The sequence below is a fragment of the Motacilla alba genome, chromosome 25, assembly GCF_015832195.1.
Source record: "Motacilla alba alba isolate MOTALB_02 chromosome 25, Motacilla_alba_V1.0_pri, whole genome shotgun sequence".
Taxonomy (NCBI): domain Eukaryota; kingdom Metazoa; phylum Chordata; class Aves; order Passeriformes; family Motacillidae; genus Motacilla; species Motacilla alba.
The window spans coordinates 1,944,344-1,956,533 of record NC_052040.1 but is presented as its reverse complement, the minus strand read 5'-3'; the positions used below and the strand labels follow the sequence as shown (position 1 = coordinate 1,956,533).

The window sequence follows — 12,190 nt, the reverse complement described above, 5'->3', positions numbered from 1 at the left end:
AAATTGGTAATTTTTGGATTGAGGCGAGGTCAGATGTTTGTCACGTGGAGCATCTCACACTCCCAGGGAAAAGCATCTTTCACCTGTTTGTTTCAGGAAGAATTTGAGGGAGTTTCTCATCAAAACACCCAAAATAAAAATTTCCTTGGTTTTGCAACATTTAGTTAAATATTCTACTTCCCACACTGGCCAGTGGCACATGGAAATCCAGATATGGCAGCCTGGGAGTCTGCTTGTCTTTGGAGACACAAATGTCACTTTTTTTTTAACTAAAATTTCTATTTTTAAAGAATTAAAACCTTTTTTTTAACATGCAGTGTGCCTCCCCCACTGCCACCCTCAGTTATTGCCATCCTTCTCCCCAAAACAGGTGATTTTGCCAAAAAAATCCCTTCAGCTGGGGAAAAAACTTCCCTTTTGGAAGAGGAAATGAAAAATAAAAAGTCCGTGGGGCTCATGGGAGCCGGTTTGGGTTATTTTTGGAGGAAATAAAGCTGAGGATGTTGTCACCTTTTGGAGGGGAATCCCCTGATTTGATTTCTGGAAGTATCAAAGCTGACCAAAATTGAGAAGGATTTGATCTCTGCCTGGAATTCCAGCCCAGCTCTTCCACAGAAAAAAACACACCAGGAGCTTTTTAAGGCAAAAGCAGCATTTTTCTGGTCAGTAAATTCCCTCCCACCAGAGGCCAGGCCGGGCTGTGCCGTGTCAGGGCTTTTCCTGCCCGCGCCTCGCGCCGTGGGCAGGAGAACCCTGCCTGTCTGCCCTCTCATCAGCACGCTTCGGGGTTAATTAGCACACTTTGGGGTTAATTAGCACACTTTGGGGTTAACTGGACGCGTGTTTCCCTCCTGTCTGCAGGATCCAGCTGTGAGTGGCTTCAGTTATCCCAAATCCTGCTGGGACACGCAGGAAGGGGGAGCGCAGAGCTGAGCGTGGGGCAGCCTCCCTTCCACCCCCATCCCCTTCCTGGGGCAAATCGAATTATTCGATTAATTTGAATTTGGACAATTATCACATTGTTGTGATTACTGAAGAAACTGGGACAGATTCCCTGAGTGCCGGGACAGAACACAAAGGCTCGGCCCCCGCTTTTCTACCGGGGGAAATGCTTTGGAATGCAGAAATTCCGACATTGACGCTCCTTTTTTGTTCTGTGTTTTTTATTAAAATCCTGTGCCACTGTTGCAGTGCCCCGGCCCAGCCCTGGTCCTACACAGTAGGATGGGCTGGGCCACGTGTCCCCCTTCCTGGTGTCCCCAAGGTGGGGGTGACAGCAACTCCCATCCCCCCTCCCCCCGGACAGAAAATAAATTAGAAATAATAAAAAAAAAAGCAAAACCGGGGGGATGGGAGACATGGCGACCTTGTCCCTGCGGTGTGGGGACACGGGGGTCCCCGTCACCCTGCTGGGGGCTCTCCTGGTGACGCGGGGACCCTGCAGCCCGGCGAAGGTGACAGCTGGGGGTCCCCCCGGCTGCAGCTGGGGGGTCCCGGGAGGCTCTCAGGGCCGCCCCGGGGCCGCGGGCAGCAGCAGCGGCTTGGGGAGCAGGGGGGGCTTCACGGACAGCGAGCGCTCCAGGCCGCCGGGCCGGGGTCCCCAGGGCGTCGCCGCCGGTGTCCCCAGCGAGTGCATGCGGGTCAGGCCCCGCACCGGCCCGGGGGGGCTCACGGGGGTCCCCCCCAGCGAGCGGCTCTGCGCCAGCGGCCGCCGCGGCGCCGGGGGGCTGTCGGGGGGCACGTCCAGGCGCACCGGGGCTCGGTCGTGGGGACCGAACGGGGGCCCGGGGCCCGCGGCGCGGGGCAGCACCCGGTTGGCGAAGGAACCGCTGCCCGGGGGGGTCACGGGCCACGCCGAGCCCCCGGGCAGCCGCTGCAGCGTCTCCTCCCGGGCCGCCCTGCCCGGGGGGGGCTCCCGGTCCCGGGGAGCGCGGGCCGGGGGCAGCGCGGGGGGCTCGGTGCCGGTGCCGGTGCCGGTGCCGCTGCCGGTGCCGGTGCCGCCCTGCGGCGGCAGCGCGGGGTAGAGGCGGGGAACGGGAGGCTGGGCCGGGCTCCGAGGGGCGCACGGCGGCTCCGGGGGGGATTTGGGGACGGCGGGGCGCTGGCAGCAGGTGGCCACCAGCCCGGTGGCCAGGGCTCCCACGGCGAAGGCGCCCAGCACGCAGCCCACGAGCACCGGCACCGGCACCGTCGCTTCGGCAGCCGGGCCCGGGTGCCGCACCCCTGCGGGAACAGCCGTCAGCCCGGTGGCAGCGGGAGGGTCGGTACCTCCCCATCCCCAGAGACCCCCCGGTCCTGCTCACACTCCTGGGGTTCCCCCTCCCAGAGTCCTCCCGTCCCTGGGGTCCCCCCTTGTCCCGATGTCTCTTCTCCTGTTCCTGGGGTCCCTCCTGGTCCCTGGGATCCCCCCACCCCAGGGTCCTTCTCCTTCCCTGGGGTCCCTCTTTCACCCTTGGGATCGTTGTCCCACCCCTGGGGTCCCTCTCCTGTCCCTGGGGGTCTCGTACCTGTCTCTGGGACACTGCAGTCCCTCCCCAGTCCTTGGTGCCCCCCTCCCCAAACTCTGGGGTCTCCCTCCCACCCCAGGACACCCCTCCCTGGTCCCCAGGGCGCTCAGACAATGCCACTGACCGTGGGCCAGGTCTCCATCCTCGTCACCATCCCCTGCAGCCCCTGTGACAGCAGAGCAGGGTCAGGCCAGGCCCCCCTGTGTCCCTTGGAGCCACCAGTGTCCCCTCCACATCCTCCCCATCCTCTGACACCACCCACGTGTGCCAGAGCCACCCCAGTGTCACCGTGGTGCCACCTGCATCCCCCCATGGCCTCGTGTCTCCAGAAATCCCCAAACATTCCCCGTGTCCCCATGTTCCCCCATTTCACCTTGGCAGATCCCACTGATCCCGAGGGATCCCTCCATGTCCTGCTGGAAGCCACTCCTGGGACACAGAAGGGACATCACCCTCTGTCCCCAGCGTGTCCCCACACGGGGCAAGGCCCCAGGAGGTTGGGGATGGGAGGGACAACTCACGGAAGGTCCTCGGAGAAGGGGACGCAGCCCCTGGAGGGCAGCCAGACACAATAGGGGTCTCGGGCAGCCAGGCAGCTCCTGTGGGGACACAGGGGTGCAGCTGCCATCCATGTCCCCGTCCCTTCCCCTGCCATCCGTGTCCCTGTGCCTGTGTGTGCCCCTGTCCCCTCCCCTGCCCTCGTGCCCTTGGACACCTCCATGACCTTGCACGTCCTTGTTTCCCGGTGTCTTTGCACCCTCCCATTCCCTTGCACATCCCCGTTCTCTCCCACCCCCGTTCCATCCCCTCCCGCCCCCCCGAGCCCCCGCCCGGCCCCGCTCACCCTCGGCAGGAGCCGTGGCGGGCGCAGCGGCTCAGGGGCAGCCTCAGCAGGCACCCGGCGAAGGCCACGAGCAGCTCCCGGCCCGGCAGGTGCAGCTCCAGCCCCAGCACCCGGCTGGGGACCCCGGAGCCCCGCGGGCTGTGGCACCTGCACCCGACAGCAGCCGGGGTCAGCACAGCCCCCCTGGCACCCCCAAATCCTCACAGTGCCCGAGAGCCCCCCAGCACCCTGACCCTCTCAGTGCCCACCAGCCCCCCAGCACTCCCATGACCCACACAAGCCCCCTAACCCCCCCCAGGACCCCCAAGCACCCCCAACCCCTCAGTGCCCACCAGCCCCACACCACTCCCAGTACCCATGGCCCCCAGAAGCCCCCTCCAGCATCCCCCGAGACCCCCAGACCCCCAACCCCTCACTGCCCACCCACCCCCCACCACTCCCAGTGCCCATGGCCCCCAGAAGCCCCCTCCAGCATCCCCCGAGACCCCCAGACCCCCGCCCTGGGCCTGCCCCTCACCGCCCGGGGTCGTAGAGGCTGATCTCCTCCAGCAGCAGTGTCTTGGCACTGCTGTCCCTGCTGTCCCCCAGCTCTCGGGTGTCCCCCGGTGCCGGGGTGCCCCCGGGGGGCTGCGTGGCCTCGGGGCTCTGCGCAGCTGCCAGGACCTTCAGCAGCCGCCCGTCCTCGGCGCCCAGGAACAGCACGGTCTGGTTCCCGCGGGGCCCCGCGCCCGTGTCCACGGCCAGCTGGGTCAGCCTGGGGCGGGACACGGCCTCAAGAGCCGGGCTTGGGGGCTTCCGCACCCTCCCGTGGCCCCACACACCCTTCACAGGAACCTTGGATGGGGATTGTCACCACCCTGCAGCACCCCGACCCTCCTCACCTGAACTGTTCCCTGTCCCCACGGCCACTCCAGCCACTCCCACAAATCCATCACTTTTTATCGCCCTTTAACTGACTGCCTTTTCCACAGCAGAGGGGAAATCATTCAAATCTCTCGATGATGTGTTTTTCTTTCCATTTTTCTGGTTGTAAATGTTTTGGGAGGGGGTGGGAATCACCTGATATGTCACTCTTAGAGGAAAGGACCGAAACGTGTTCCCTCATGACCCCTTGGCTAACTGGACTGTCACACAGCTGAAAGGGCAGTACTGGGGCAGCTTGGTGATTCAGGAAACCAACTTCTTGTGGCATCAAACTTCTAAAGTCCATCACACCCCGAGGCCACCCTGTCCCTGAGACACTCTGTCCCTGAGGCCACCCTTCCACCGAGACCACCCTGCCACCGAGACCACCCTGTCCCTGAGGCCACCCTGTCCCTGAGGCCACCCTGTCCCCGAGGCCATCCTGTCCCTGAGACCACCCTGTCCCTGAGGCCACCCTGTCAGCGAGGCCATCCTGTCCCTGAGACCACCCTGTCCCCGAGGCCATCCTGTACCTGAGACCACCCTTCCGCCGAGACCACCCTGCCACCAAGACCACCCTGTCCCCGAGGCCACCATGTCCCTGCACCTGGTGCCGGTGTGGGTGAAGAGGGGCCGCCCGCCCGCGGGGCCCACGGCGCCGTGCAGCAGTGGGTGCTCCTTGGCGAACGCCAGCGTCTCGTCGGGGAAGTCCCCGGAGGTGGCAACGCCAGCAGCGGGTCCCATCCCGGCACAGCAGCCCGGCCTGCGGCACAGCGGGTGTGGGGACGCGGCGTCTGCGGCACCCGGGGGTGTCCCGGTGGGGATGGGGGTACCTGGGCAGGTACCTGGGCTGAGGGACCCTGTCCTCTGGCACCGGGCTCCAGGTGGTCCCACGGGGCTCGGCGAAGGGACCCTCGAAGGAGCGCTCCACGTCTGCCAGGTAGAAGGCGCAGACGGCCGAGCCGGGGATGCTGCAGTGACAGCAGAGGGGACAGGGTGGCCTTGGTTTGACCAGGGCCACTCCATGTCCCAGCTGTGTCCCCGTGCTCTGTTTCTCTGCGTGTGTCCGTGTACTGCCCCTCTGTGTCCCCGTGTGCCCATTTGAGTCCATCCCCATGTCCCCCTGGGCAAACCCCTCCCTGTGTCCCCATGGCCACATGTGAGTCCTTACTCATGTCACCATCCCCCTGTCCCCACATCCCCATGTCCCCACATCCCCATGTCCCCCTGTCCCCACATCCCTGTGTCCCCACGTCCCCACATCCCCGTGTCCCTGTGTCCCTGCCTGTTGGGTTGGGTGCCAAAGAGGGCGAGCACAGCGGGGCGCCCGTGCAGGCTCTGGGGGGGTGTCACGGCCTCCAGGACATCGAAGTAGAAGACGGTGTCCCCGGGGACGGAGCACTGCAGCCGCACCTTCAGGAAGGACGTCCAGCGCCGCTCCAGCACCCGCGGGGACCCGCCGCGGTCATTGCGGCACACCCGGGCCACCCGGGCCACCAGCACCTGCACAGGAACCCGCTCAGCACCTGAACACCTGGGGCCAGCAGCTGGACACCTGGGGCCAGCAGCTGGACACCTGGGGTCACCACCTGGACACCTGGGAGTCACCACTCATGGCACCTGGGCACGCCCTGGGCATCGTCACTGTCCCCCAGGCACCTCAGGCTGGCGCCCAGGGGGTTGCCTGGCACCCTGGCGAGGGGCTCAGGAGTGTCCCCTGCCTCGACTCCAGGGCGGGGGGTCCCTGGGTGCCCCCCCTGTGCCCCCCGTCCCCTCACCCACCTTGCCCAGGGCGCTGAGCTCCACTGCCACCTCCCTGAAGAAGAAGTAGACGTAGGGGCCGTAGGGCAGCACCTGGACAAAGTGGGGTTCTGGGGGGGCCAGGGGAGGTCGGAGGGACCATCAGCTCCTGCCGCCTCCTGTCCTTGTCCCACACTGTGCCCCCCTGTACCCCAAGACTGCAGCCCTGCACCCCCCGACCCCAACCCCACATCCCCCTGCCCCACTCTGCCGCATCCCTCCACACCTGTAACCCCTACCCCACACCCTCCTCCACCCTGTACCCCCATCCCACCCCCACAGACCCCCAGAGACCCCCATCCCACCCCCACAGACCCCCCAGACCCCCCCATTTCGGGGTACCCTGCAGCCAGCGGGAGCTGTATTTGAGGGTGCGCAGGGGAGCCTGCCCGGGGCTCAGGCTGCGGTAGATCACGGCGTCACTCGCCTGGAAATCGGCCACCGTGGCCGAGTACAGGCTGCCATCTGCGGGGGGGGGGACACACTGGGTCACCCCTGTGTCCCCCCGTGTCCCTCCCCGTGTCCCCCCCATCCTGCCCAGCACCCACCGACAAAGAGAGCCACGATGCTTTGCTTGGCGTCAAAGGGGCACCGAGCCTGGCCGCTGACCTCGTCACCCTGCTGTGCCAGGCTGCTCACCTGGGGGAGGGACACGCCCAGAGGCTGTGAGACCCCCCCCAAATACTCAGCACCCCACTGTGCCATCCCCAACCCCAGCACGGACATGGCTGAGACCCCCCCCGCTCATCACACGTCTGGGAACTGGGGCTGAGACCCCCCCCAGCCCATCCCAGGCACCCCCAGACGGCTGCGAGCCCCCCTCATTTCGGGGGTCCCCAGCCCCGGGCCCCCCACCTGGTAGGTGCGGCACAGGGGGCTGAAGGCGTTGGTGCCACAAGCCAGGAGGGTCTCGGCGTCGCGGGGCACCAGCACGCGGATGTAATTGTGACACTCGTCCTGTGATGGGGACACCGGTGTCACCACCTTCTCATGCCCCGAGCCCCGCTTGCCCCACCCCTTGTGCCTTCAAACCCCGCACCCCAAACCCCCGCACCCCAAACCCCGCACCCCAAATCCCCGCACCCCAAACCCCATACCCCAAACCCCGCACCCCAAACCCCATACCCCAAACCCCGCACCCCAAACCCCCGTACCCCAAACCCCATACCCCAAACCCCGCACCCCAAATCCCGCACCCCAAACCCCCGTACCCCAAACCCCCGCACCCCAAACCCCGCACCCCAAACCCCGCACCCCAAACCCCATACTCAAAACCCCGCACCCCAAACCCCGCACCCCAAACCCCCGTACCCCAAACCCCGCACCCCAAACCCCGCACCCCAAATCCCGCACCCCAAACCCCCGCACCCCAAACCCCCCCTCCTCCCCACCCCTCCACGCCCCCTCACCTGCCGCCGGCCCCGCATGGCGCAGTTCTCCCTGTCCCGCGTCTCCCAGGTGAGGTGCTGCCAGGTGAGACGGCGCGGGGGGGGGTGGGTGGGCACGGCGAGCCTCGCCCCGAGTGCCCCCCTTGTCCCCAGGGTCGCTGTCCCCGTCCCCCTTACCCGCTGCGGGTACAGTGTCCCCTTGTCCTGCCGCAGGTCGAAGGCGTAGATGTGATCCCTGAGGGAGGGGCGGTGAGTGTGCAAGGGGACACGGGGGCGTGCCAGGGGACACAGGGGAGTGCAAGGGGACACAGGGTGTGCAAGGGGACACAGGGGAGTGCAAGGGGACACAGGGTGTGCAAGGGGACACAGGGGACTGCAAGGCAACAGGGGAGTGCAAGGGGAACAGGGGTGTGCCAGGGGACACAGGGGAGTGCAAGGGGACACAGGGGAGTGCAAGGGGACACAGGGGAGTGCAAGGGGACACGGGGAGTGCAAGGGGACACAGGGGAGTGCAGGGGGACAGGGGAGTGCAAGGGGACACGGGTGTGCCAGGGGACACAGGGGAGTGCAAGGGGACACAGGGGAGTGCAAGGGGACACGGGGACAACACGCACAGGGGACAGCGGGGTCACGCACTGACAGGCGCGTAGGAGCGTGCAAATCCTTGCACAAGCACAGATAAGGATGCTCGAGCCCGGGCGCGCACGGCAGCCGCGTCCCGGTACCGGCGAGCCCGGCCGCGCTCACCGGGCGGCCACGAAGAGCGTCCCGTTGAGCCGCAGCATCCGCTGGAAGTCGAGGCCGAGCCGAGCCGTGCCGTTGTCCCCCCGGAGGCCCCCGAAACGCGGGTACGCGGCGGTGGCTGCGGACCGGGAGGACACGGTGACACCCCGGTAGCGCCCCCCCGAGTCCCCGGTGCCGCCCCCCCGAGCCCCGCTCACCTGCCAGCCCCACGGTGCTGCGAGCCACCAGGTCCCGAGGGAAGGACTGGGTGGGGGTCCCGGCGAGGAGGAGGAAGAGGAGGAGGAGGACGAAGAGCAGCGGGACCCCCGGCATCGCGGGTGGGGCTGAGAGCGACCCCCCCGCCCCGCCCCGGGCTGCGAGCGGGGGGAAACTGAGGCACGGGGATGAGGGGTGGAGTGGGGACAGTGTGGGGACAGTGCTCCCAGTGTCCCCAGTCCTCTCAGCGGTGCCCATTTCCCCCTCCCGGTGTCCACAGTGCTCCTGCTCTAATATCCCTGTCCCAAAGTCCCCAGTACCGCCATCCCAGTGCCCCCAGTCCCTCCCAGTGCCACCAGTGCCACCAGTGTCCCCAGTGCTCCCAGCGCTCCCGGAGCTGCTGCCACCAGTGCCGGGACATTTCGCCCCGCACGGGAGCGCAGCCCCATTGTACAGCACCCCAAAACACCCCCCTACACCCTGACACCGTACCCCAAGTCCCCCCCAACACTCCAGCACCCCCACGACACCCTCACAACACTCGGCGCCCCACCCAAAGCCATAAAACACCCCAAACCACCCCAAAACCACCCCAAACCCACCCCAAACCCACCCCAAACCCACCCCGTCCCAACCCTTCAGCATCCCCTGCCCCAACACCCCACAACACCCAGCCTACACCCCAAACCCACCCCAAAACCACCCCAAAACCACCCAAATCCACCCCAAACCCAGCCCATCCCAACACCCTACAACACCCAGCCTACACCCCAAACCTACCCCAAAACCACCCAAAACCACCCCAAAACCACCCCAAATCCAGCCCGTGCCAACACCTTCCAAAACCCAGCATACACCCCAAACCACCCCAAACCCACCCCAAACCACCCCAAATCCACCCCAAACTCACCCCAAACCACCCCAAACCCACCCCGTCCCACCCCTCCACCACCCCCTACCCCAGCACCCCCCAACCCCCGCCCCTCCCGACCCCTCGGCGCTCGGTACCGGCTCCGCTCCCCGCTCGGTCCCGAGCGGCTCCGCCCCGGAACGGGCCGGGACCGGGCACCGGCCGGAGCGGGGCCGGGACCGGGGGCGGGGGCGGGACCGGGGACCCCCCGTGGGGACCGCAGAGCCCCCGCCGCGGCCCCGGGACTGCCCCCGCGGCCACGCTATAGATAGGCGTTAATTCCCGTTAATGAGATGATCCTCATTAACTGCCGCGGGTGGGGGTGGGGGGGGGTTGCACGCGCGTGTGCGCGGGCACGGCCGTGACACCCCCCCACACCCGGTGCGCGCTCCCGCGTGTAACCGCCCGCGCGTGTGCGGGGTAGCGGCCACCCGTGTGTCACCTCTGTGTCCCCAGAGCGGGGATCTGTCACCTGCACCATGGCGGGGCCACCGGGAGCTACTGGGACAAACTGGGACAAACTGGGACAAACTGGGAGCGCTGAGCTGCCCGCGGTGTCCCGCTCAGCCTCCGGTCCCCAAAGTGTCACCGGCGCAGAGGGGACCTTGGGGACATGTCAGGGGTGGAGGAGGCTGGGGACACCCCTGAGGCTCGGGGGGGGGTGCCGGGGGTCCCCAGGGGGCGGGCACGGGGTGACATCTGCTGGCATGGCCTGGGATGGCACCGCTCGGGGACAGAGGGGGGCGATGTCCCCGGAGCGATGGTGGCAGCCCTGGGGACACAGAGGTGTCCCCGGAGTGTTGGTAGTGTTCCTGAGGGGTGGCAGCATCCGCGGTAGGTGACAGTGTCCCCAGTGGGGAACGCGGAGGACATGGACACGCACGGGACACGAAGGACACAAGGGACACACAGCGGACACGGGGGACGCAAGGGACACACAGAGGACGTAGGACACACGGGGACACAGACAGGACACGGGGGACAAACACAGGACACGCGGGAACACAGACAGGACACAGGGGACACATGGGACACACAGGACACAGGACACACGGGGGACACACACGGGACATGGTGACATACACAGGACACACAGGGACACAAGCAGGACACGGGGGACACAGAGAGGACATGGACATGCAGGACACACGGGGGACACACACAGGACACGGGGGACACACACAGGGGACAGGGGACACACACAGGACACGGGGGACACAGAGAGGACATGGACATGCAGGACACACGGAGGACACCTACAGGACACACAGAGGACACGGGACACGGGGGACACACACAGGGGACAGGGGACACACGCACAGCACACAGGGGACGCAGAACTGTCCCCAGTCCCCGGTGACATCCCGAGGGCGGCGCCTTTCCCCGGCGGCTCCTGCAGGGGGCGCAATCACCGGCTCGGCTGAAGCCCCGCCCCCGTCATGAGCCGGGCCACGCCCCCTTCCCGAGAGGCCCCGCCCCCGTCATGGCGGGCGCGCGCGTGCTCGTGCACGTGCGGCGCGCGGGGGCGGGGGGGGCGGCGGCGTTCGGGCAGGTCCGGGGACACCGGGGGACACCGGGGGGGACCGGGGGGGACCGGGGGCAATGGGGGGGTCTGGGGACCATGGGGGTAATGGGGAGGGACAGAGCACGGGAGGGGGAGCGGCCGCCGCAGCGCCGTGGTTGTCGCGCTGCGGTGACAGAGCGGTGACAGCGCGGTGACAGCGCGGTGACAGCGGCCGCCGTGTCCCCGCAGAGTGTCACCGGCGTGTTCTGCCCCCCGCACACCGACGTGGCCCTGGTGAGCTGCGGGCTGGAGCGCGGCCACTTCGTCATCTCCGATGTCCCCTTCCCCGGCTCCACCGTCACCGTCCTCAAGGTGCGCGGGGCCACCAGCCCCCGGTGGCTCACCCGGTGCCACCGCGTCCCCCCGCGGAGCCATCGCAGCCCTGACGTCCCCTGTCCCCCGCAGAGACCCCCCTTCTGCCCCGCCAAGCTGGGAGGGGCCACGCTGGGTGGCCGGGGGGGACAGCCGGGGGTGGCCGCAGCGGTGGCCGTGCTGCTGGAGGCCACCTGCGGCCACGTCCTGCTGACCCGCCGAGCCACCACCCTGCGCCACTTCCCCAACGTCTGGGTGCCACCAGGTGAGTGCCGGGAGCTCTGATGTCCCCTGACCCCCCCCTCAGGTGGGGACAGGAGTTTTGGGGTCCCCTGACTCCTGTCCCCTCACTCAGGTGGCCACTTGGAGCCAGGAGAAGAGGTGAGGTGACACCGCGGGGAGGGCGGGGGGTGTCCAGGTGAGTGTGGGGACACAGGTGTCCCCTGACCCCCCCGAACCCGCAGCTGGTGGCCGCGGGGCTGCGGGAGCTGGCCGAGGAGACGGGGCTGCGCCTGGAGCCCGGGAGCTTCTCGTGGCACCTGCTCGGCCTCTGGGAGGTAACGACCCCCCCACCCGGAGCTGGGTGACACCCCCGGGTGTCCACCGTGTCCCACGAGTCACCCTTGCTCCCCGCAGTCCCTGTTCCCCCCCTCGCTGAGCTGGGGGCCACCGCGCTGCCACCACATTGTCACCTACCTGGGGCTGCGCTCGGCCGAGCCCCGCCAGCAGCTGCAGGTGGGGGCACCTCCGGGGCTGGGGGCACCTCCGGGGGGGCTGGGGGCACCTCCGGGGCTGGGGGGCACCTCCGGGGCTGGGGGGCACCTCCGAGGGGGTCAATCCATGGGTGAGGGGCACCTCCAAGGGGGTCCCTTTATGGGTGGGGGGCACCTCCGTGGATGGGGTCCCTCAATGGTGGGGGGCACCTCCAAGGGTGAGATCCTCCGTTGTTGGGGGGCCCCTCTTGGTGCTGCAGTCCCTCTCTGGATGGGGGGTCTCTCTGAGGGTGGGGGTCTCTCTCTCGAG

General features: G+C 67.3%; 2 protein-coding genes across 3 annotated transcripts in view; one reads left to right on the top strand and one right to left on the bottom strand.

Annotated features, from left to right (window-relative positions):
• Positions 1 to 1,141: 1,141 nt before the first annotated feature.
• Positions 1,142 to 9,707, bottom strand: SEMA6C (semaphorin 6C). Of its 2 annotated transcripts, XM_038162149.1 has the most exons (18): positions 9,390 to 9,707; positions 8,384 to 8,556; positions 8,190 to 8,304; positions 7,620 to 7,677; positions 7,464 to 7,520; positions 6,910 to 7,011; positions 6,603 to 6,693; positions 6,397 to 6,519; positions 6,037 to 6,125; positions 5,540 to 5,757; positions 5,100 to 5,225; positions 4,862 to 5,017; positions 3,869 to 4,105; positions 3,352 to 3,498; positions 3,029 to 3,106; positions 2,881 to 2,936; positions 2,632 to 2,673; positions 1,142 to 2,223 (listed from the first exon to the last, which is right to left on the bottom strand). In XM_038162149.1, the coding sequence occupies exons 2-18, from the start codon at positions 8,496 to 8,498 to the stop codon at positions 1,505 to 1,507; spliced, it is 2,529 nt and encodes an 842-aa protein (XP_038018077.1). In that variant the 5' UTR covers positions 8,499 to 8,556; positions 9,390 to 9,707; the 3' UTR covers positions 1,142 to 1,504. The 2 variants fall into 2 exon arrangements, with proteins under 2 accessions (XP_038018077.1, XP_038018076.1); XM_038162148.1 differs by lacking the exon at positions 9,390 to 9,707 and having other exon boundaries at positions 8,384 to 8,912.
• A 1,040-nt stretch (positions 9,708 to 10,747) lies between these two features.
• NUDT17 (nudix hydrolase 17) overlaps positions 10,748 to 12,190 on the top strand; it is a 3,214-nt gene continuing 1,771 nt past the window's right edge. The window contains exons 1-6 of the mRNA XM_038161722.1: positions 10,748 to 10,843; positions 11,045 to 11,167; positions 11,261 to 11,432; positions 11,523 to 11,548; positions 11,632 to 11,724; positions 11,804 to 11,926. Coding sequence (XP_038017650.1) covers positions 10,775 to 10,843; positions 11,045 to 11,167; positions 11,261 to 11,432; positions 11,523 to 11,548; positions 11,632 to 11,724; positions 11,804 to 11,926 — 606 coding nt within the window. The 5' untranslated portion in view covers positions 10,748 to 10,774. The remainder of the gene's footprint in view (positions 10,844 to 11,044; positions 11,168 to 11,260; positions 11,433 to 11,522; positions 11,549 to 11,631; positions 11,725 to 11,803; positions 11,927 to 12,190) is intronic.